Genomic DNA, 26129 nt, shown 5'->3' on the forward strand with positions numbered 1-26129 from the left:
CTAGAAAATGGGTGCTCAAAGGGAAAAACACACGGTGAGTCGTTTTGTGCATTGAGTTGGCAAATGCAATCATCGCTACAGCAGTCAAAACAGGTTTAGCAATGACCACTGACTTAAGTGCATCTAGGCCTAACGCAGAAGCATTTTGCATATTGGCAGGCATCAGCCCCCCCAAAAAATACAAGGAGAGCCCTGCAAGCCAAATTGACTGAAAAGAAATAGCCCAGAGAACTGATATGCAAATTCAGAGAAAGATCAGATCAGTAAATTAAAAGAAAATATCAACTGAAAACTGCAGAAGTGATACAACAAAAATGGCTGCGAACCTTAAAGAGTTATCCAGTTATCTATTTTTGTAAGGTAGATTCTCAAAGAATTTCATCGATAGGTACAAAACTGACCAGCCTGCAGTCTTGAATAAAGGAGGAAATATGCTCCGCGATGAATGAAAGGAAGAACAGACTGCCAAGACCAGAGAGAGAGAAGCACACTCAGAACAATAAAATGGCAGACTAGAAACGAAAGTTCTGGCAGGAAGAAAGGAACACAAAGACACCGCTACAGCAGACTGGAAAAAACTAACACCCAAAGTAAAAATGACAGTAAACTGATATGCCGAGAGACCCTGTGTTTTTTTTTTAATGATTATAAAGGTGATGGAGGTATATCAGGGAGAAACAAAGAGATTTATATAAACAGCAACCTTAGCTCAACAGAATATAACAGAAAAATATATAGCACTGTAATAACTTCCATTTATAAAGAAATTACCAACATTGCAGTAAATTAGTTACAGTTATTTTATTTGATATAGCGCCATTTTTAATAAAAAGTCAAATCAAAGCGGTGTACAGTAAATAAAAACAGTAGGCAATATTTAAAATAAACACATAACAAGGGGGAAAGTACATGAGCAAATTAACCAAACTAGACACAAAAGGACAAAAGGGCAGGAAAGGTTTACAATATCTTAAAGGAAAAAAACAAGCAGGATAGAAACAAAAGGGTAGGATACAGAAAGAATAAGGAAAAGAAAAGTAAAGATAAGTGTAAGATAGTGACTACCTGATCACAAGTAATATGAAAAAGTTACAAGGAAATTAACTGCCTAGTCAGAATTATGCCATAGCTGAAGGTCTTGATCTGCAGCACTTCATGTTACAATGAGGAAGAAGGGAAGCGACTCAGCACCACAGCATCAAATGGTTATAGTAAAAACTGTACTAGAACACAGACCAGAAGCACCTCAATCCCCAAAACCTCTCCAGAGGACTTGGAACCTTCAAGTATTTCCAGAGAAACTGCTCTGAGAATATTGACTATTTAGCCCTACTCTCTCTTTTCTATCTTTTAACCAGTTCTTAATCCATAATAGGACATTAACTCCTATCCCACCACTTTCAAATTTCCTCAGAAGTCTTTCATGAGGTACTTTGTCAAATGCGTTTTGAAAATCCAAATGCACATCAACTGGCTCACCTTTATCCATAGGTTCATTCACCCTTCAAAGAAATGCAGTAGATTGGTGAGGCAAGAATTCCCTTGACTAAATCCATGTTGGCTTTGTCTCATTAATCCATGCTTATGTATATGCTCTGTAATTTTGTTCTTTATAATAGTCTCTAATACACCTCAAAAATGTTGTCTGACCGTGGCACCGAGGGACCTCCCTCTTCCAACCCAGCTTACACCAAAAATAAAGGGAGAAAACAGCCTCAGATTAATGTAGCAGTAAAGAACCTGAAGGTACAGAAGAGAAACTACGTTCAGTACTTTCACAGGCAAAAAACTACCTCACACAACAGCTCAGGTTAGGAACCTTCAGGTCCTGCACTGTTACATTAATCTGAGGCTTTTTTCTCTCTTTATTTTTTGGTGCATGCTGGGTTGGAAGAGGGAGGTCCCTCAGTGCCACAGTCAGACAACATTTTTGAGGTATATTTGATAATAATTTGTGTTGTTTTGTCCTCACAGCATTTGTTAACACAATAAATGGTCTCTACCATTTTGCCCAACACAGATGTCAGACTCACTGGTCTATAATTTCCTGGATCATCTTTGGAACCCTTTTTAAAAAGTGGCATTATGTTAGCCATCTTCCATTTTCTGGTACCATACTGGATTTTAAAGATACATTACTAATTACTAATAGTTATGCAAGTTCAATTTTCAATCAGAAGATTTTTGGTAGGGTCTTGGAAGTTTCCATTGTAGTGTGCCTCAGAGTTCAAGCTTGTAAAGGAAGAACTTAAATACTTACAGATATAGCCTCCACCCCAATGTGAAAGGTCTCTATCCTATATAATAAAACCTTACCCGCGCATGCGCATTTAAAACTGCGTGATCCCTGCCGCTGTGATTTCTGATCCGTGGCTGTGTTCCATTTTAGAACATGGCGGCAGGGATCACTCTAGCCACTCCCGTCCTCCCGCCCTCACTCACCAACCGCTGGAGGAAGCGCATGCAAGCTCTCTCCCTGCCCGCATCCTCGCCACCCCGATTGGTGCTGGCGGCGGCTGCCGGGAGAAGGGCTTCATGGAGTGCCGTCACCCGCCAACACCTTCACAGTCTCCTGAGCTGCGTCCTCGCCACCCTGATTGCCAGCCGCTGTGGCCACTGCTGCGCTCAGGATGAAACTGCTTCTGACGTCTTCAGGCTTCCGGCGCATGCAGGCATGTTGGTGGTGGAGAAGGAGGGTGTTGTGCGATGCAGGCGGGTATCGGAAAGAGTAAGGGAGCCGGCCAAAAATGAGTCAGTGGGGGTTGGGCTGGGAGGGGAGACAAGCGGTCTGCCTCGGGTGCTTCAAGGCCTGGCTTCTTCGGGCAGCAGCAGCGTTTACAATTTGCTGCTGTTGCCGGCTTCGGGCTTTCCTCTCTGACGGGTCCTGCCTACTTTATGCTTTCATGAAGACCCGACCCGACAGAGAGGAAGACCTGAAGCCGGCAACAGCAATGAATTGTGAATGCTGCTGCTGTCCGATGAAGTTCAAGGAGGAGAGAGAGAGAGAGAGAGAGAGAGAGAGAGGGGGGGGGGGGGGAGAGAGGGAGAGAGAGAGAAAGAACACTGGATGGAAAGAGAAGAGATGGCAGTGAATGAAAGGGGCAAGACAGAGAGTGAACAGTAGATAGAAGGGGTAGAGAGAGGGAGACAGACACTGAATGGAAGTGTTGGGGAGAGGAGGGACAGGGGGAGCAGACGTTGGAAGGAAGTGGGGAGGAGAAAGAAAAAAAGGGCACATGCAGGATTGAGGGAAGAGGATAGAGTTAGAAATAAAGATAGACAAACAGGGGGCCAGGGAGAGACAGACAGAGACAGCATTCAGAGACAAATTTAAAAAAACCAGACAGACAGACATGTACTCTAGCACCCATTAATGTAACGGGCTTAAACACTAGTTAGAGAAATATTACATCTCTGATATTACAGATTTAAAATGTGGGCACAGCTTTCCACCTTATGGATGGGGAAAATTGGATTATTAAAAACAATGGTGTTACTCTGTGCAGAGTATTGACAAGCCCAACGGGGGGACCTGTTTCACCACTACCGCAGATTTTTCATGGGTTCTCAGGATAATTTTACTCCAGTAACGCCACACTTAGAGCCATTAGTAGCAGTGACCAATGGCCCTAAGTGTGGCGGGACTGGAGAAAAAGTATCCTGAGAACCCTTGAAAAAGCTGCAGTAGTGGCGAAACGGATTCCTGTTGGGCTTGTCAATACTCTGCACACTTTAAAGATAAGTGTTGATTTGCTGTATAAAAAAAAAAAGAAAAAGTAAAATTAATTATTGATACAGTAGAAATTAGTTACGCAAAAAAGGTGGTGGAGGTAATTTGGTCAGTGATGGTAATCTTTAAACCCGTTTAACTTGGTTTTGGATTGAATATATACTGGGATTGTATTATCCCTATCCAAATGGGTTACTGACTGAGACCATTTTACTCCATGATTGTTTTTGAATACCCCTTAGTGGGATTTAGTTTGTATTGACCTTTTTTAAAAAAACCCTGCCCCACAGTACCTTTTTTTTAATGCAAGATATCAGAGATGTTTATTTCCGATTAAATAGTTCCGGTGAGGAAGACCACCACACAAGTTTCGTCAGTGTGGTAATCTGAGGGACTTCGGTGATTACATATAGTCATATATCAGCTAAATGAGCTCTTGATGAACCAATATTGTGGTTTATATTTCCAAAAGCTAACATTTAAATTAATAAATGCAAAATAAAATACTTTTTTCTACCTTTGTTGTTTGAACACTTTTTGTTTTGGTAATTTACTTTGACTCCATGTGTTTCTTTTCTGGTTTTATCTGTTTCTTCTGTTTGTGCAGGGTCTCCTGTCCCTCTGACATTTCTTCTATTCCCAGGTCCACCATCCTTGTTCCTTCTGCACCATTTGCCCTACCCAGCTTCTTCCTTCTCTGTCCCTGTCCTTATCCTACCTCCATGTCCCCATCTGCCCCTTTTCCGGCATTGTCCCTCAGTGTCCTAATCTCCTCCATTTTCCATCATTGCCTCTATGTTCCTTCCCTCTCCCTAGTGTCTACCATTGATAGTCTGCATCTCCTTCCCTACCGCCACGGGGAGGGGACAGACAAAAAAAGTTACTGCAGAGAGAAGCACGGTGGATATTTAGATTAAATTCTCTTAAACCAATCGGCCTAAATGTGTCCATTGACTGGAAAGCATTTTTGTAAATCTTTGCCTTCTGAGTTATGAATGTAGCCAAAGGGCATATACTCATGTGTGTTGTGCACGAGCATGCGCTTGAATAATTAATGACATCATACAGTTTAAAAAGCGCATGCGCTAGCGTTGTAAGCTGCCAGCGCCATTATTGCTCGTGAGCCAGAGCACAGCTGCACAGTAAGAAACCTCACATTTTAACTTTGTTATTATCTTAAGATATTATATTATTAGTTAGTACGGATTTCACTGACTTGTTACACTTGTGTTTGGTTGTAGAATTTGTTATGACCCCTGAAGAAGCCTGTATGAGGTGAAACGGGTCCCCGTTGGGCATGTTCACAGTGTGCTACAACTAAAACAGCTCATAACCATTTTTAATCTGCTGCTAAATATTTTTTCTTTTTTTCTTGTATATGTATTTTTAAAAAACTTTTTAAAGCTTTAATAGATAAATGTACTTAGCTTATGTGCATAGCTGTACTCAGCCAACGCCAGGGAGTTTAACCCAAAACATGTTTCGCACCAAACAGGCGCTGTGTCAAGGGTCTCCCGAGGTCGCGCGTGTCATCCGACTCGATTAGTGTCCAGAGTACTCTGAGTCAGAGTCAGAGTACGCGCGACCTCGGGAGACCCTTGACACAGCGCCTGTTTGGTGCGAAACATGTTTTAGGTTAAACTCCCTGGCGTTGGCTGAGTACAGCTATGCACATAAGCTAAGTACATTTATCTATTAAAGCTTTAAAAAGTTTTTTTAAAAAATACATATACGAGAAAAAGAAAAAAAGAAAAAACATTTAGCAGCAGATTAAAAATGGTTATGAGCGGCCAATGATGAAGTGCCACATAATTCTCTCCGCAGTCAAAGAGATAGCACAGCGGTGGAGTGGTGGAGCTGAGGCGCACTCATATTCTATTGAAGCAATTGAAATACACCATATAATGGTTTCTGTTTACTGTTATATGAATTCTTGAGATCTGATCCCGGTAAAATAGTATAATAATATAGCCATTTTCTGGAGGACAACTAAAACAGCGACACTGAATCTCAATACAAGATAAGTGCCATTGTTCACTAATTTACGTTTGTAAAGTAAACTCGCTTTATCCAACAAGACTTAACTCAATGAAAGATACCTCTATCCTGCTGTAACTGTTAACCCAATCTCTTATGATTGCACAGTGCAGGCATCTGAGAGTTTCGTCTTATGAGCATATATAAGTCTTCATATGCTCTTTGCGTTAAGATAATGCAGTAAAAAACAGGTTTTGGTTTGTGATTTATCGACTGATATTGTACTTGTTTCCATTGTGACATATAGCAGTGTTTCCACATATCTTCCCGGCCCGCCCCCCTCCCGATCCCCCCTTTCACTCCTCCAATGCAGTCCCTTTCTTTCCTCTCCACCTGCTCTTCTCACGTTCCTCCTAACTACTCCAGCAGCAGTGATTGCATGCAATCTTCCCCGCAAGAACTGAAGCAGCCATTCAGAAAGCGGGGCAGGCTCAGGTAGCAGTGCAGAAAGCACGCTCCTGGCGGAACCATACACCACTGGGCCACCAGGCTTAAAGGGCATTTAAAAAGGTACTGCGGGGTAGGGGTGTTTTAAAAGGAAGGGCCGGCGGGCAGGCCGTGTTTTTAAAGGGTAAGCGGGCAGTGTTTTAAAAAGGTACCGGGAAAGGGGGGGGGGTTGTCTTCGCTCCATAAGACGCTCCCACTTTTCCACCCACTTTTCTGGGTGGAATTGGACTGAAAACAGTCTATTGTCTTTAAACATGTGAGAAAATAACACCGCAGACAAGCAGAAGTAGCAAAAAAAATGCTAAGGAGATCGCAAGGTGTTTCAAGGAAGGAAAGATACTTAGGTATCTTCTTTGATTATAAGTTATCCTTTTAAGTATAAATTTCCGTTGTATCAAAAAATGTTTTCAAACTCAACCTCTTCATTCCATCAAGCTTTTTTTTAAGTGAAGCAGCCTTACATATATTGATGCATGCATTTCTAGTTTCAAACTTAGATTATGGGAATATGATTTACAAGGGAAGATTAGGTACTTACCTTGATAATCTTCTTTCTACTAAATAGGCACATCATTCTGGAACAGGTGGGTAGTGCCCTCTGTTTGTGAGATCTGATGCAGAGAGTCTCATTTACATTTTTCTGCTCCACCTCCCCTCACTCTGGGCTGTCTTGTATCAAAGCAGATGGTCAGCCCTAGAGAATAAACATAACAGGGAGAGGGTACGAGGACTCTCCCTGAGAAACAAGTCTGTTCTGCTCATCTCCCAAGATTTAACACAAAATAATCATGAACTATTAAAACATTTAACCAAATAACGAGGTAGAGTGAACAAGCTACCTACCTGAATGCAACCTGCACTAACAGTCTTGGAGTTCTCAAGATACCCTCTGTTATCTTCAAAATAGCAATGGCTTTTCCTATCCTTGACAGTGCTGGACGGAGAAAAGAAACAAGGCACCCGGTAATATGGACATATCTGAGACAGTAAGCAGGCTAATAAACATCTGACAGGACAAGCTTCCAGAATGATGTGCAAGATTATCAAGGTAAGTACCTAATCTTCCCTTCTAGTGTAATAGGCACATCATTCTGGATAAGTGGGACATATCAAAGCAGTCTCCTAGAATCTAGGCCAGGGCACATGAGCCTGCAGAAAGTACTAAAGATCTGAACGCGGTATTCAATTTGGCCGCTACATCCACCCTGTTAACACTTCATGAATGTATGGAGGAAAGATCATGTGGATGCTGAACAAGTTTCCTCATGGGAAACTGCTCTCGACTCCGCCCAGGAGGAAACTACACTCCTAGTGGAATGAGCCTTTACGTCTACTAGAGGCTGCTTTCCGCTACTGATGTAAGCTGAAGAAAGGGCCATACGAATCCAACTAGAAATGGTCGCTTTTAAAGCTGGCCAGCCCTGGCAGCTAGCACCTGCAAGCACAAAGAGATGATCCGACAGTCAAAACTCATTATTACTTCCAGATAACAAAGCAATACTCTACGAATATCCAGCAATTTCAGAGCCTAGTTATGTTCTTGGACCCTGAGGGTCAGTAGTGGAACTGGAGGATTGGAGAAGGGCAGATGTGGTACCTCTCCACAAAAGTGGAAGAAAGGAAGAAGCAGGGAACTACAGGCCAGTAAGTCTGACTTCTGTGGTAAGTAAATTAATGGAAATGCTTTTAAAATAGAGAATAGTGAAATTTCTGGAATTCAGTGGATTACAGGACCCGAGGCAATATGATTCACTAAAGGAAGGTCTTGTCAGACAAATCTTTCTTTGACTGGGTAACCAGAGAATTAGATAGAGGGAGAATGTTAGATGCAGTGCATTTAGATTTTAGCAAAGACTTTGGCAGCGTTCCACACAGGCTTCTAATAAATAAACCGAGTGTCCTCATTATGGGACCCAAAGTGACAGGCTGGGTCAATAATTTGTTGAGTGGAGTGGAGATTGTTCTATGGAAAGGGATGTTACCTCAAAGTGTGTGCCTCAAGGTTCGGTTTGAGTTAAGGAAACACTGACCAGAATAGTGGCCCTGAAGAATATGAGATACTGTATTGTGTGCAGCCTAAGTGCAGGAGAAGGTGTGGTGTACAGAAATAAATTTTAAAAAAAGAGAGACACTGACAAGAGACTTAACAGCAAGGTCAGACACAAAGGCCTGGATTCTGCAAAGTGTGTTCCGATTTTAGGCAATCGGGATGCATGTTTAAAAAAAAAAAAAAAAAAAAAAAAAAAAATGCTCCCCAGGCAGGCTGCCTATATTGAAGGCGCCTCCGGGAGCCTAGGGAGGCCCGCAAGACTGCCTAAGCTCGTCTAAGGCTAGGCAGTCCTACATGTCGCCCTAATAGAGTGGGAGACACTTAAAATGTGGGTCAGCAAAATGCTGCATTGTAAGTAGACGCGGCCGCTATAATCGTGGCAAGGGATCTCCCTGCCACGATAGGTATAGCAGCCGCCTGTCCCCCCCATGCCCCGACGATTACTGGCAGAAGGCCGACCAACCCCACGATCATTGGCATGAGGGTGCCCAACCCCTCCTGCCGGAAGACTGATCAACCCCTCTGATCACCGGCAGGAAGGTGCCCAACCCCTCCTTATGGACCCCCCGTGCTAATACCCCCCCTCCGGATCTCTCCCCCAATAACCTTTAATCTTTGGCAGGCCAGGTCTTCCTACTGTCCGGCCGGCAGGCCCGCCCCGTTGAAATGAGGCTGGCCTGCTCCTTTCTGGCCCATCCCTGATAAGCGATCATCAGAGGGGGGGACACAGGCAGCCACAGCCGCTATACCTATCGCAATAAATGTAGCGACTGCGTCTACACTAACCCAGTTCTGTAACTAACGTCTGTAACATGGACGTCTGTTACAGAATCGGGTTTATTGTAGGCCCGATTCTGTATAGGATGCCCCTCCGGACGTCCTACACAGAATCCGGGCCAAATTGGCTAAGGCTGGAACATGCTGAAACTGACAAAGAAGAATTTGACCCACAGGGAGTAATGGATGTAAATCATGAACAGGGGATGTCCAGTAAAAGCACATTTGCTTAATTGTCACCCCCGTAGTCTTTGTAAATGTAAAAATAATGAAAACTTAATTAATAGATGTAAGATGAAATGTTCTAGGATAGAAGTGCTATATGCACAAATAAGATAGGGAATTGGTCAAGGTTAAAGTATAAAGTTATGAGTGCAACTAAGCTACTGATTTGTAGAGTAATGTGTAAAACAGAGTGCAGGATGCAGAAGACAGTGCCATGTTGCAAAACACTGAAGTAATGTGCATAACAAACTTAATATAGTAAAATAAGTGGAGGAAGTTAGAGACAGGAAACTAGAGCTGTGTTAGGTCAAGAACCATCTTTGCTGCTCTGAAGCATTCTGGATGTGTTTATAAGATCTGTGTGTGTACAGCCAAGAACATTTACCATCTCTGGATGTCCGTTGCCATGTGAATGTGAAGGAGAGCTAGTTTCTCATCATGGTTGTGAACTGTGCTTTATGCTCTTATCATCTTTGGCCCATCTTGCTGTCTACCGAGGACCTTGCACAAGAACATTATTCATTATTCCACTGCATGAAAAAAAAAAAAACTCTTGTTGGTCTAGGTCTGATTAGTCCTCTAGGGTCACCTGGCACACCCTAAGAATCTGTGTGCTATCCTGAGTTAAGCAGAACAGAGTAAATAAAAGCACACTGTGTAAAAGTGTAAGGTTAGAGAGAAATATTCTGTGCCTTGTATGCTAGCTACAATATGGCCTATTGAATTGCTAACCTTTTTTCATTGCCTTTTGTACTTGTCTGTATCTCTTTGAATTCGAGAACTGTTAACAGAGCGTGGTGTGGCCACTATTTATTCTGTGAAGGGCTCCTTGCAGCAGGCCTTTTAGTTCTTAAGCCTATTCTTTTTAACATTTTTGTAAGCGATATTGCTGAAGGGCTGACTGGTAAGATTAGCCTCTTTGCAGGTGATAGAAAATTCTGCAATAGAGTAGACACTCCTGATGGTGTAGAAAACATGAGGAAAGACCTAGTGAAGCTTGAGGAATGTCTGAAATTTAACAGCTAAGATTTAATGCTAAGAAATGCAAGGTCATGCATTTGGGCTAGGGGAAACCTAAGAGAACGGTACAGTTTAGGGGATGAAGAACTTTTGTGTATTGTTTATTGTGAGCTTCTATACCGCTACTAATGACTGGGGAATCAATTCAGAACGGTTTGCATGAGCTTCTGTAAAGGTGTTACAATACAGAGTTACAAAGAGCTTCTGTGAGATGTTACAATACATGGGTGCTATATAAGGGCTCTATACAGAGTTATAGGGGCTTCTGTAGTGGGTTTACAATACAGAGTTATTAATACTGGCATAATTATGCCATAATCAATCATCCTACTTATGTTACTGGCACATCGATCATCCTACTTGTTTGCATATATTTATACCAAATCAGTCTTCCTACGTATATTCACATATAATTCTAGGTTTCGTATTGCAGCTAAGTACACAATAGTTACACACCTCGTAAGGAGGTTGGCCAATTCAACTAAATATAATCTATATACATAAGCACATAAGAATAGCCTTACTGGGGCAGACCAATGGTCCATCAAGGCAGTACCCCGTTCTCATGTTGGTCAATCCAGGTCACTAGTACCTGGCAAAAGCCCAAAGAGTAGCAACATTCCATGCTACCAATCCAGGGCAAGCAGTGGCTTCCCCCATTTCTTTCTCAGTAACAGGCTATGGACCTTTCCTCCATGAAACTGTCCAAACCTATCTGTATCATGTTTTATGTTTATCTTTGAAATATTATCTTCCTCAGAGTCTAGTTTTCTGGGCTTCTATGTTTGGTCTATTTATATTGCTATTGTATTCATCCTATAGTGTTCCTGATTGAGGGGGGGGCTAGTCAACTGTTTCCTCTACGTTGTTTTATTGGTTAACGTACTCTGTGAAAAGGATGGTATTTATCCCTTTCTTGAACTTTCTGGTATCCTTTTCTAGTTTTAGTTCCTTCGGGAAGGCATGCACGAAAGTGGAGCAGGACTTGGGAGTGATAGTACGTGATGATCTTAGGGTGGTAAAACAGGTTGAAAAGGTGATAGTGATAGCTAGAAGGATGCTTGAGTGCATAGGGAGAGGAGCAGCCAGTAGGAAAAAGGAGGTACTGATGCTCCTGGCTAAGAATCTGGTGAGACCTCATTTAGAATACTGTGTACAGTTCTAGACACTGCACTTTTAAAAAGGTATAATGTTTTATTTATTGCTCTTCACTTATTGAAATTATTTTAAAATGAATAAAGATTATTAAATAAAAAAATAAAAAGGTATAAACAGGATGGAGTGGGTCCAGAGGAAGGCAACTTAAATGGTTAATGGTCTACGTCATGAAGCGTATGGGGACAGACAAAAATCTCAATATGTATACTTTGGAAAAAAGGCAGGAGAGGGGAGATATGATAGAGATGTTTAAATATGAGTGCTTTGGATCCTCCAGGGCGATTGGGCCCTGTGAGAGCAATGATCAAAACAGAAACCAAGTGAAACTAAACAAAATCATAATAAACAATATTTCACTTATAACTCATCATAATCAAGTTCAAGAACATATAATTATTGAATATCAGTTACTGACTCTGCATTTGGTATGGCTTCTATGGCTGTGAGGTCTAGTAGCCTCTTTACTGTCACCTGTACTCAGAGAGAGAGAGAAAGAGATAATGGTTACTGCGGATGGGCAGACTAGATGGGCCATTTGGCCTTTATCTGCCGTCATGTTTCTATGCTTTCTCTGGTTTTCCTGCTAGAGAATCCACAGAGGTCCAGAAGTGTATGAAAGAATTCGAACTTGTGCCCCTCATGTTCAAACAATCCACATACTGGGTAATTTCTTAGTTTAATATACTTTCATATCAGTTGACATGCTTCTACTTTTCTACTGGCTTCAGTGGTACCACTTAGCATTCCAAAAGCTTTCATTTCACTAAGATTTAAAAACCCACCTCCTCATTAGCCATCATTATATCTTTTACCTTTCATAAACCACTCCTATTTAGTTCCATAATTTACAATCAGAGCTGACGATGAAGTTGACCGAGGAGAAAAACCAGGATGTATATTACAAAAAAACCCCAGCAATGCTGTTGTATCTGTAGCTGGGCCAAGACTTTGGAACTCAATGAGAGGTACACTGAGACTATGTGCAGACTTTAAAAAAATTACTAAAGACAAGCCTGTTTGTGAGAGCCTTTTTTGATTGTTTTACATTGAAAGATGATGGAAAGGGTGGTAGATGCAAGGAACAGACTCCCGAAAGAGGTATCTGTGTCTGAATTCAAAAGGGCCTGGGATAGGATCGTGGGATCTTAGAGAGAGAAAGAGATAATGGTTACTGCGGATGGGCAGACTAGATGGGCCATTTATCTGCCGTCATGTTTCTATGTATTCCCAAAAGTATTGATATTAGATGATGAATTTTATGACACGATCTTATTGTTAATTGCTGATAAATTTGTGGAGTTTGTTGAATTTATGTATTTTTTTTCGTTACCCACTTAGGATTTAAGCGGGATAGAAAATTTTAAAATCAATCTTAGCATAATGAAAGCTTTTTGAACGCTAAGTGGCACCGCTGAAGACAGTAGAAAAGTAAAAGTATGTCAACTGATATGAAAGTATACTAAATTAAGAAATTACCCAGTATGTGGATTGTTTGATTGATGAGCTGGGAAAAGTTTATATGTTGGAGATTAGATTGAACTTGTGAATAATGTCCAGCACCCAGCGGTCTGATGTGATCCTCGCCCAAGCTTGGAAGTAAGCCGATAACCTCCCTCCTATCCTTAGAAGCATAGCTCCTGATCTGGCATCAGAATTACTTCTTGGGGGCTGCTGTGGGGTGAGATCCTGAGGACTGGAGATTCTTAGCATCCACAAATCATTGTCTTGAGCTTTGACATGCTCTTTGGACCAAAGGTCCTCCCAAGTACTGGCAAAAGCGCCTAAAGCTCCATGGTCTGCTATCTGGCAAAGACTCTGGCTTACAATCTTGACAATTATATGGCCAGTGTGCAAGTCCTTTACCAAAAAGCAATTGGCCCTAAAAAGGTAACTCTAGGGGCCCTTGATCTGTTGTCCGGCAAAGACTTTGGCTTATGATCCTGTACACTGGCCATAAGATCGTCAAGCCCTTTAACAAAGAACAACTGGCCCTTAAAAGGTAACTTGCTTAGTGCAGCCTTAGAGAATGAATCTCCCGCCCGTCTGATCCACAGCATTCTATGGGAAAAAATAGCATATGCAGAAACCTTGCTTAGGATTCTAAACAGATCATACAGAGCATCAGCCACATAATCCACTCGACTTCAAAACTGGGGAGATGTGTCGGTCTCCATTCCAGGAGCCCATTATTACCTTGAGTGGCAAGCACATTCGACATATGACACAGCTGCTGCTATCCTCAACCCCAATACCATGGCCTCAAATTGCCTGTTAAGGACAAAATCCAGCCTGCGGTCCTGTGCATCTTTCAATACTACTCCCATTTCACTAGGGACAGGCCTATGCTTTGTAACCTGCACCGCCAGGGAATCCACCTTTGGTAGAAGAAACAGCTGATGAAACTTAGCGTCCACCAAGTAAAGTTTTGTCGTGGCCTTAGCCACCCAAAGGAACCTCTCCAGGACCTCCCAAAGATATGTGAACATCTTAGTGATGTCAGAATGGGAGGGAAAGCATGTGGTCTGAGCTAGAGAATGACACGGGGAAAAAATCTGTCCCCGTCACCGCCCCACCATCCTCTGCACCGCCCCGTCACCGCCGTTCCCTTCACCGCCCCGTCACCGCCATCCCTTTCACCGCCCCGTCACCGTCCCCGCTGCATCCATATAAGCCTTAGTACTGTAATATTTAGCTTATTCCTTTCTTATAAATCAAAGTTCCTGCTGCTGAACTAGAGAAAGAGATGTTCAGCTGGCAGGGCTTTGTTTATAAATTTTTATCAACACAACTAATATACTATTTTATCCTAAAGCAAAAAATAAATAAATAAATATAATTTTTTTTTCTACCTTTGTTGTCTGGTTTCTGCTTTCCACATCTTCTCATTGAATTCCTTCCATCCACTGTGTGTCTTCTCTCTGCGTCTTCCATTTGCTGTTACTGTGCCTCTCCCTTAACCCCCCCCCCCAATTGGTCTAGCACCCATCTTCTTCCCTCCGCTCCCGCATAGTCTGGCATCTGTCTTCTTCCCACTCTGTCTTCCACATTTCCCTTGGGGGTCTGTTCCTCTCCACCCTCCTTCAATGTCTGTCCTATTCCTTTCCACCACCACCCTTCCCTCCCTCCTTTACCATCTGTTCCTTTCTACCACCCTTCAGCTTCTCTCGCGTGGCCTATCTATCTACCTTCCTCCCTCTTATTTTCATGGCACGTTACAATGTAATTTGTGCAAGCCACTGGAGCCTGCGAGCTCGGTCCCTGTCCCATCCCCACAAACCATCTCGCTTCTGTGCTCCTATTTTCCCCATTTCTAATATCTCCCATATGTATCTGCCATTACCCCCCCCCTGTGTCCATATACCATCCCCATGGCATGTCCCCTTTATTTCTCTGTCCCTATGCCCCATGCACATAATTTCCCCTCTTTCTGTTACCTTCCTGTGTCCAGATTTCCCCTATCTTCCTCTTCCATACCAGTGTGTCTCTTCTTTTCAACCCCATCTAGCTTTTTTCCCTCTTTCTTCCCCCCCCCCCCCCCCTGCTTCTAGCATCTGGCTCACCTGCCAGTCCTTCCCTTTCTTTCCTGCTGTGGGTTTTTCTTTCCGATTTCATCCCCTTGGCCCAGAATCCTTTTCCCTTTCACTCCCTCCTTCCAATTTGAGCCGGGAACACTAGCGATCGCACGGTCCCCGCAGCCACTACCTGCCTGCCCAATCGATCTTAGTGTTTAGCCAGCTCTCTCCCTTCTCCTCACCTTAGTTTGTAGATTTTCTTTTTCGGCGACCCGCACGCTATCAGAGAGCCGCGCACTCGCGGCTGCTCAGTGTTCAATCTTCTGCTCTGCTGCAACTTCCTGTTTCCGGTTGCGTCAGAGCAGAAGATTGAACACTGAGCAGCCGCGCGTGCGCGGCTCTCTGATAGCGTGCGGGTCGCCGAAAAAGAAAATCTACAAACTAAGGTTAGGAGAAGGGAGAGAGCTGGCTAAACACTAGAATCGATTGGGCAGGCGGGTGTGAACTGCGGGGACCGCGCGATCCTTCATGCCTCACTGCGGGGACAAGACCATTCACCGCCCCGCGGGCGGTGAATGGCCTTGTCCCCGTCGCCGCAGCGACTGCTAGTTTTCTTCCCCGTTTTCGGCGGGTGACCCGCGGCTAAAATGCGGTGGCCGCGGGTAAACCGCCACCGTGTCATTCTCTAGTCTGAGCCTTAGTGCTGCTCTTCTTAGTGCTGCTTATATGAGAGCACTGGGTGGTAGAGGTCTGAAGGCTCTATCTTTAATTCTTGGAGAGACTTGGTAATAATCTCCAAAAATGCTGAAGGCTTGAATAGCCTGTACATAGTCAGGTCCTCTCTGAGATTAAGGGTTACCACCTACCTGTTCGGGACCCGACTTTCCCAGGCATGATGCTGAGTCTCCTAATATTAAGGACCCAGACTGGGACAGTAATGATATAAGACATCATCCCAGTCCTCTTATAACTCTACTCCCTTTTGCGCATGACTCTGCTGTGGGGAAAATGTGCACTTAGAGGGATTAACCCCTAATGCTGCCACCGTTGTGATCCAAGATGGATACAACAGCAGCGATTTTAGCACAAAAAATGGTCCTTGGGAGATAAACAAGGGGTAAAAAAATTCAGGGAACAGGATTTTAGAGGTGGGGGACCCTGTCCCTAGCCCCAGAAACCCTTAAAATTCACTTTTAAAGCTCCTCCTCACGGATTTCTCTCATAAACTGTTAAAGCCTTACTCATTGTACAATGCTGATGCTGGGAGCTGCAAAGGGCTGAAGATACAGCCAGAGAACTTCTGCCTCAGACAAGCCTGGAAACCAGGATAGCTTGTGCCTTACAACTACCTCTTAGTCCAACCAACTGGACTGAGACCTCAATCCCCACTGGAACCCGTATGTGAAGTCGGGGGAAGGAAACACAATCAGCACCTTATCCTGGTGAAAAACAGCTTCTGCTCAAGCTCTCTGGAGACAAAATGTGGAATGAGGCTTGCTCCCAAGGGAACAGTCCCAGGCTGGCCAAGCAGGTGCCTTGTGATGCAGGCTGCCTCTTGGTTACAGAATTTCCATCAGTCTGTGTTCTCTGCAGCCAGAGATGTCACAAAACTAGGAGCCTCTGCAGCACTGAAAAGCCTCACCATCGGATAAAAAGACCGAAATTAGATGAAAAATAAACATGAGCAGAACAGACCAAATCCTACCATCTAATGTGTAGCGAGTAAAACAGGATATATAAGACAACTCGGAGTGAGGGGAGGCAGAGCAAAAAAATGTAAATAATGCTCTCTACACTAGATCTTGCAATCAGAGGATCACTACCTACCTGTTCCAGAATGATGTGCCTATTGCAGTAGAAAGGAATTACAAGCAATCTTAAACATCTACAAGCTATCCAAATTTCTGCATTATGAATCTTGGGAAATATGAAAAAATGTCATCACATAACACCTTTCTTTTTTGCATTTTCATTGGCTACCTTTATATTATAGAATCTGGTTCAAAATTCTTAGTATGACACCCAAGGTATATTCCGAACATATGCCAACTTTATCTAAGTTACCTAATCATTCCGTAAACCCTTCCAAAACCTGTGATCACTAAAGGATCACAGATTACGTGTGCCTTCACGTGTTAGCGCAAGATGGGATTTTATTTGTAACACGGCATTTGCATGGATTGTCCCTACTCTTTGGAACGCTTATACATAAAGTTTTGTGCGGAAACAGGCATCCAAAGATTTAAAAGGATGTTGAAATCATTTGGTATAGGCACAGGAGTTGAGTAAAAAGTGTATTAGACTGAGGATGCAAGCTTCTTTAGTGTTCATTTGAGTGAATTAGACCTGCCCTGGCAAATACTCTGGAGTTCTTTTCTGCTGTTTTATTGCTTTTTCTTTTTAATAATAAACTACTATATCCACTTGAGCTATATCAAGTTTTAATAAACTATAAACTCTATATTTTCACCTCTTGAAAAGTAAGTAACTGCATAGCTTGTTATGGCCCTGCGATTAACACACGTGACTAACTACTGCCCCAGGTTAGCAACAGTGTGGCCATTTTTCTAAGGGCTCCTTTTATGAAGGCGCGTTAGGGCCTTAATGCATGGAATAGCACACGCTAAAATGCTGCACGTGCTAGCCGCTACCGCCTCCTCTTGAGCTGGCGGTAATTTTTCGACTAGCGCGCACTAATCCGGTGCGTGCGTTAAAAATGCTAGCGCACCTTCGTAAAAGGAGCCCTAAGTGTCAGGACCACCTCTTGTAGTTAGTGCAGAAGTTATGAACTTAATATACTGTATCTTAACTTTGAATGTTAGTGTTCATTTGAGTGTAAAACCTTAAACTAAATTCCATAGCATGCAAATATCCATATGAAATCAAAAAGCACAGACAGTCACTTTGTATTAGCAAATTAAAATGCTGCAATGGCTAACACATTATTAATACAAGTAAAGTAAAAGGAAATTCATGGAAGCATTTTTATAAGGTTAAAACATGACTAAAACTCAAATGTTGAAGACTATTAAGGTCCCCTTTAGTGCCAAAAACCCAGTGCCAAAAACATTAACCACAAAGTTCCTCTACTAAAATTATTGTACTTCCTCCCCTCTTCCATTCTGTACCGGTCCTGTCACTTGTATGCCTGTCTATTATTGTATATATGTATTGTATTGTCCTCCCATTTTAGATCTGTAATACGCTTTGAAATTTTATGACAATGCATGTACATCAAATTTTAAATAAAACTTGAACTTTCAGTAGGAGCACTAAGTAAACTACATTTCATTTTTTAAAAACTTAGATTGTGTCACACTAACAGGGTACTCCCCTTTCCACCATGTTAATTTTCAGTGTAAACTATCTCAAATGATCAGTAGATGCTTAAAATTTAGAGCGCTTTTTATTCTACAATGCTGAACTGGCACAAGGTACCCAAATTTGTATCACAAGCGAGTAACTGACCTGAATGTCAATCCAATGTTTAAAATATTATTAAAGAAAGGGCTCAGAAATGATGAGCTATAAAACAGACAGATGGAAATGGAGGCTGAAGAATTATCTGTTTGAAAAACAGAAGTTCTCTGCTTTGGAAATTGATAAGGCACATAGAATGCAGAGTTTGGCATATAATTTATTCAAGTCATTATATATTAGTAACTGATGGAAGTTTAACTTTAAAAGAATTGGCTGTGTTAAATGTGTAACTTCAAATATTTTGTCCAAGCTTATTTCTCTTTCCTGAAAATAACTTAGAAATATTGTGTGTGCGCAAATGAAGCAAATTTTCACTTGTGTTTACCATTCTGATTGCTATAGTTCATCAGCATGCCACAAAAGACAGTCATGAGCTTCTGATTGGCTGGATCTGTTACAGTGCACAGTGACCTTAAATGATCAACTACAATTTGTGCACCACCCGCATGGTCAACTGCATTCCTGCCCTCATCTGGAAAACAAAAAGTTAAATTTAAAATAAAAATCCAAACATGAGCTATAAGGCTGTCAAACAAGAATGATAATTTCTAAATGTGTTAAAGGACCTCTTAAGCACCAGAACCAGAAAGTCTGCTAGTTAAAACAAAACAAACAAAACCAACCCCCCAACAAAAAAGCCAACACCCCCCCCCCCACCATATTCTTCATTTATCTACACTGCTGCTGGACCAGAAAGTATATTTCTCTCTCCTACAGAATAGGAAATCTACAGATCTCAAATCTCTCTTAAGTGGCAAAAAGTAATTTTCCCTGCAATATTATTTGAGCACACTAAAAGACAGTGTATCAAGTAACAGTAAAAGATGCTTGTAATTTCTTACCAGATATGTGTCCATTATTTATGTTTTTGTTCTACATGCATATCTATAATACTTTTTTATTGAACCAACATTCCCTTTCTGGTCAGGCTATAATGAGTAAGATATTTCACAACACACAAATGATTGGTTTAGAAAACAAAAGACGACAAAAAAAAAAAAAAAGTGACCAATAACATTCATGACAGCTCATATTTACCTATGGCAAGTTTTAAATCAGACTACACAAAAACAAATTTGTTTACTGTGGCAAATACAGTAAATTCTGGAAAGGTAGACTAGTTAATTAGTCTTACTTCAGCTCAAGGTAAAAATAGTTGAAGAATGCTTTTAACTACTAAAGCAATTTGATTCATACAAAAATCACAACCAGCCCATTTATAATCAGTGCAGTTCTTTATCTCCTTCCAGTATGAGCATATAAAAAGCTGCAACTTCCTAAACTGTGGAAGCTAAACCTTTAAAGTCACCATAGTAGGATCAATAATAAAAACATTTTCATGTTTGCATGGACATACAGCAAGAGATAGGTAAACCAACAAGTCAATAAATAACAAAAACAAGAGAATGTTTATACCTAACTGGGTTCATTGTATTGCACTCATTTACCGATTTGATGATTGCATACCCTTTCTTTCTGTCTCTGCATACCGTTGGTGCAAGGGGAAGCCATTGATCATTTCTCTACTGGTACCACATATACTCAAATATAAATCGAGACTCCAATTTTTCCTCCCAAAAAGGAGGAAAAATGGTTGACTCAAATATAAGAGGGCTTAATATTCAAGTGTCATGCCCTACCAGGATCTTCACCCAGTGTCCCCTCCCTCACGCCCTCCACTGCCAGGCTCTGCACTCAGCCCTCTCCCTGCCAGACCCCTTCCCTGCCCTGCAAGGCTCTGAACCCAGGCCCCTTCCCTCCCTGTCTTACCAGGCTAGGCAGCCAGCCCCCTCCCTGCCAGGCTCTGAACCCAGCCCCCTTCACTCCCTACCAGGCTCTGCACCGTGTCCCACCACTCCCTACCAGGCTCTGCACCCTATCCTACCTTTATGCCCTGTACCCCCTCTGGTGGTCTAGTGGTAGGCCAGGATAGGAGGGATCTCTCCTGTCTCCCGTCCCGGCCGATTTGAACAATTTTTTTTATTCCCCGCATACCTTTTTTCACTTTTTCGAATCCCAGATGGCCCTGCCCCGTGCTGAGCCCCTCCCTCCTTGAATGGCTGCCTCAGATCTCGCTGCCAGTGATACACCAGGCATGCAGGAGCAAGCTTTTCGAGCTCCTGCTCAGCCCTGCGCCACTCCCTGAATGGCTGCTGCCAGTTCTCGTGAGACTCAGTACGGGGCAGGAGCTTGGAAAGCTTGTTCTTGTCCATACAATGCTGGACCACTAGGGATTCAAAAAGGTGAAAAAAGGTATGTGGGGGAGGGAAGTAAAAAATTGTTAGAATCGGCCGGGACAGGAGGGATCCCTCCTGTCCCGGCCTACCAGGTCATACGGCAGGTTGGCAGAGGCCTGCAATAAGTGCAGGAGGGGATCGGGTAGTCACTGGGTGATGACCTGAATTTAGAATGAGACCCACATTTTGGGGCCATTTTTTTGGCCAAAAATTTCATCCTATATTTGAGTATATACGGTAATCCATATTTACTCATAAAAATACAGGTTAAAAACACTATCCACTTTTAGTGACACAAGAGTATATACACTTTTCATGGTGCTGGGGACTTTTATCTACAGTAAAAAGGAAGAAGGATTGGGTTAGGGAAGAAATAGAATGAAATCTCCACATATACTTTAACATGTATATTTTTCACCCAGATGAATGTATATTGTATCCAGCTACTAAAGAAAAATAAAGAAAACAAAATAGACCCATTAATGAAAAAAGATAAACTGGACCAACTACAGCAAGTAGCTATAGGCCAATTTCAGTATTGCCAATTGTCACCGGCAGCCTCAGGGCAATGGGTCCTGGGACACCAGTAACAAGGAAAACTCTTGTGAGCCGCTGCGGGCAGCACAAGGAAGAAAATAAAAGATTAATAGAAGGGAAAACCACCACACCAGGTAAGTAATCTTCAGGAAATAACTGGGTTTGTTCTTCAAATAAAAAATAATCAAGCCCAGCTGGCTTGTTTCCACATTCATCAGTTTCATTAAAAAAAAAAAAAACCAACACAAACTTGTCAGGATGTTCAGTTATCAAGAATAGTCCCCAAAACAATCAAAATATACAGCTAAACAATCTCTGAGTAAATGCTTGGTAGATACAGTCCCAAACACACAATGCAAGCCTTCCTCAAAGCTGTTGCTGGTTCCTCAGCCAATTAATAGTTCAACACTTGGAAAGTTTCAAAAGGAAAAACAAAAACGTGCTGGCCAGGCAGTGTGCTCTGCGTGGTTATAACTTTGCCAAAAATAGGCTCTCAATCCCACCACAGAAAACGCAGAGCGAACCCCCCTGCCTGGGACCAGATTAACCTTTCCCCCATTCAGGGGAAACAGTAAACTCAAAATTCAAAATCAGTCTTTCACAGTTCTCATAGGAGCCCTCACAGTTCTTCAGCTCTTTCAGGGTTACCAAAAAGAAAACTTGGAAGCAACTTAGGTAAGCAGGGTTTCCGTTACTCACTTAGGCAGTTTCAACTACTTGCCTCTGAAACAGCAAACCTCCATGGGCAGAGCTCCATTCTGTAGCTCAGCATATGGCTCTGGCTCCAGCTCCATGTCCCGAGGATCTTCAGGCATGCAAAGAGGCAGTTCCACTCCAGCCTCAGTCAGGTCCACGCTTTCCATATGCTCACTGCCATTCAGAGCTCTCAACTAGAGAATGACACGGTGGCGGTTTACCCGCGGCCACCGCATTTTAGCCGCGGGTCACCCGCCGAAAACGGGGAAGAAAACTAGCAGTCGCTGCGGCGACGGGGACAAGGCCATTCACCGCCCGCGGGGCGGTGAATGGTCTTGTCTCCGCAGTGAGGTATCAAGGATCGCGCGGTCCCCGCAGCCACCGCCCGCCCACCCGTAGCATTTAGCCAGCTCCCTCCCTCCACCTCACCTTAAATTTCGAGTTTTCCGGCTTCCTTTTTTCCAAGCCGCACGTGTTCAAAAATCCGTGCACGCGCGGCTGCGCGAGTCAATCAATCTTCTCCTCTGACGCAACCGGAAACAGGAAGTTGCAGGAGAGGAGAAGTTTGATTGACTTGCGCAGCCGCGCGTGCACGGATTTTTGAACACGTGCGGCTCGGAAAAAAGGAAACCGGAAAACTCGAAATTTAAGGTGAGGTGGAGGGAGGGAGCTGGCTAAATGCACGGCTTTTTGAACGCGTGCGGCTAGGGAAAAAGGAAGCCGGCAAACTCGGAACGAATATAAGGTGAGGTGGAGGGAGGGTGGGGGCTGCTGGACCATTCTTCATTACTTTGCCATACTAATTCCATTCTATGTTAGGTGCCACGGACTCAGATTCGAGTCCTAGCGATGATGAGTTAAAGATCCCAAAAGAAGCCAACTTCTAAATCCAGTGGTTAGAGCTACACTACACTCCTTGTGACCCTGGGCAAGTCACTTAATCCCTATTGCTTCTGACACAATGGGCAGTTCCAAAGACCAAGACTAGTGATCAACAAAGTTCTATGTTTCTATAATCACCCTAATTCTGTTATCATTGGACTAGATATTCAAAATGATTTAAATGGCCAGGACAGGCTCCTGGCTGTTCAAATCATCTGTCCAGGGCTAACCAGGCATTTTCAATCTTCATGTTCAGCCCAAATGGTGTCACACAATTCAGCAAAAATACCCAATGTTGTTCCTCATAATTTAAATATTGCTCATAGAAGGAACAACATTGGGTATTTTTGCAAATGGAAGTTGGAGGGTTAATTCCCTTGAAACAGCCAATTGAGTGAAACATGAATTCATGCTGGGACACAAGATAGGTTGAATTTGTTTTGAATTTAAAAAGAAAAATGATCAATGAAGAATACTATAATGGCAAGAAAATATAATGATAAAACAGCAACTAATTTTGCCTATTTTTATATATTAAAAAAGTACTACATAAGGTGAATGTCCATATTGCTGTCTGTTGTTCTGCTGAGCACTGGCATTGAAACAGCAAAATGCATTTATTGCATACTTGTCCTCTGTCGGAAACATTATGGTGGTATATTAGTTGTGTTAATAAACATTTATAAACAAAGCCCTGCCAGCTGAACATCTCTTTCTCTAGTTCAGCAGCAGGAACTTTGATTTATAAGAATGGAATACGCTAAATATTAGAGTACTAAGGCTTATATGGATGCTGCGGGGACGGTGACGGGGCGGTGAATGGGATGGCAGTGGCGGTGACGGGGCGGTGAAAGGGATGGCAGTGACGGGGCGGTGAATGGAATGGCGGTGATGGGGCGGTGCAGAGGATGGTGGGCCGGGGACGGGGCGGTGACGGGGACAGATTTTTTTCCCCGTGTCATTCTCTACTCTCAACCCTGAGCGGCGCTGCCTGTCCTCTAACTACTACTACTACTATTGCTGCTACTTCTGTTTCTCCCTCTGTCTCACTAACAGCTCAGCTCTCTGGTTTAACAGTCTGCAGCCACGCCCCAAACCCTCAGGTGAAAAGGATTTCCTAGGAACTAACCTAGGGCTGTGTGGGGGATGGGAAATCTGCAACTGTGCTCCCCCGCTCCCTCTATAGGTCAAAGAAGAAAAGTCATCCAACCTGTCAGTTTGGGGTTTAAATGGGGATGTTTGTGTAGTGTCTGTTCTTGAACTGTGCACTGCTCTAGGGACAGACCTAGCAGGCATAGGCTGCATACCACACAATACTCTTCCTCCTCCCCATTCACGGTTTTGACACTCGCGATTTCACATATTCGTGATTTTTTTGGGGGGAGGGGGAAAAAACCCCATAGTATAGCATGTTCCTGCCTCTCTCCAGCCTTCCCCCCCCAGCACCTGGCCTTACCTGGTGGTCTAGCATGCTTTCGGGGCAGGAGCAATCTTCCTACGCTCCTGCCCCGTGTAGATCGTCAATAGGAAATGGCTGCCGTGAGCTCCCGTCGTAGTCTCGAGAGACTATGGGAACTCACAGCAGTCATTTCCTATTGGCGATCTGCATGGGGCAGGAGCGTAGGAAGATCGCTCCTGCCCCGAAAGCCCACTAGACCACCAGGTAAGGCTGGGAAGGTGGGAAGGAGGCAGGGATGGGTCAGAGCCGGATGAGAAGATATTCGCGATTTTCCCTATTCGCGGTCCGTCTCTTCCCCTATCCCCAGCGAATACCGAGGGAGAAGTGTAATAGGGAAAGTAATTGAGAAGGTAGTTTTGAGACAACTGAACAAATTAAACAATATCAAGTAGTTACTACCTGGCACACTTCTAGTCACAATGGATGTAGAATCAGTATATAGCAACATCTCCCATGCTGATGGCACTGCTGCATGTGAAAATTCTTAAAATCATCAACCCTGGACCACCAACACTCACCAGAAACTATTACAGCATTAATCAAATTTATTCTAACTCACAACTATTTCCACTTTAATAATGATATCTATCTGCAAGTCAATGACACAGCTATGGGCACGAGGATAGCACCACAATATGCAAACCTTTTCACGGTAGAACTAGAAGAGACATTTCTAAATACATTTCAGACAAAAACCCTGAAATACCATCCCTCCCCCCCACCCCGTACCTTTTCATTATTTTCGCTAGCACGAGCAACTTCTGCCTGTTGCTCATGCCTGCTTGGTAACATCAGAGAGAAATCCAATGCTGGCGTGAGGAGCATGTTGCTAAAGCCACTCGTGCTGGCAAAGATTTAGAGGTACATGAGGGTGGGAAGGGAGAGCACAAGTGTGGAATTGGGGGTGAGAAGGAGCGTGGGGGGGGGTGCAGAATGAGGGGGGTACGCTGGAGGGGGAAGGGAGGGCACCACCACTCTGAGTGCCTTCTACCATGCCACTGCTTGGTTGTCTTTGTCAAAAAATATAGGGTCAGACAAAGATCTCAATATATTACACTCTCAAAGAAAGGCAGGAGACGGGAGATATGAGCAGCATATAAAATACCTTCATGGCATAAATGCAGAGGCAGCGTGCCTCTTTCAATTGAAATGAAGCTCTGAAAACAGGTGGCATAGGATGAAGGTCAAAGGAGATAGACTCAAGATTAGTCTAAGGAAATACTTCTTTAAGGAAAGGATGTGTATGGGTGGAACAGCCTCCTTGTGAAGGTGGTAAAAAAAAGGTAGGTTACACATGAACTAAAGAAAGCATGGGAGAAGCACAGAGGATCGCTATAGGAAAAGTAGGATAGCACAGATTAGTAGTTGAAATAGATGGTCATACAGGATAGGCCATATTGTTGCCTGAGAGCAAAAGTATTGTATGAACAATTTATATATAAAATGAAACAAGACATTTGAGTACACAGCTGTAAGATCTTGAATGCCAAACTGTTTTGGTACTTTACTGCATTACTATAAAAAATTTAAAATTGTATATATTAAATAAATATTACTGATTAAATTGTATATATTACTGATTTATACATATATATACTGTATATATTACAGATTTATATATATATACTTATGTATATATTATTGATTTATATTACTGAGTAAATATTACTGATTAAATTGTATACAGTGGTACCTCAGTTTGCGAGTGCACCGGTTTGCGAGTGTTTTGCAAGACGAGCAAAACATTCGCAAAATTGGTGCCTCGGAAACCGAACGTGCCTCAATTTACGAGCGCCCCCCCCCCCAGCGATTCGGCACCCTCCGCTCTCGTCGCACCCCCTCCCCGCCGCGATCCGGCATCTCCCCAGGCATCCGCCCACCC

The 26129-nt window shown here is 43.0% G+C and overlaps 1 protein-coding gene across 5 annotated transcripts in view; it reads right to left on the reverse strand.

The window, feature by feature from the left end:
• The window catches only part of RAP1GDS1 (Rap1 GTPase-GDP dissociation stimulator 1), a 286317-nt gene that overhangs the window by 197263 nt on the left and 62925 nt on the right, over window positions 1-26129 (reverse strand). For 4 of the 5 annotated variants that reach the window (XM_033957405.1, XM_033957396.1, XM_033957414.1 and 1 more), the window contains one exon: window positions 18762-18908. The exons of the other annotated variant lie outside the window; for it this stretch is intronic. In XM_033957405.1, the coding sequence (XP_033813296.1) occupies window positions 18762-18908 (147 nt within the window). The remainder of the gene's footprint in view (window positions 1-18761; window positions 18909-26129) is intronic. 5 annotated transcript variants of the gene reach the window in all.

This window comes from Geotrypetes seraphini, chromosome 1 (assembly GCF_902459505.1).
Source record: "Geotrypetes seraphini chromosome 1, aGeoSer1.1, whole genome shotgun sequence".
Lineage (NCBI taxonomy): Eukaryota > Metazoa > Chordata > Amphibia > Gymnophiona > Dermophiidae > Geotrypetes > Geotrypetes seraphini.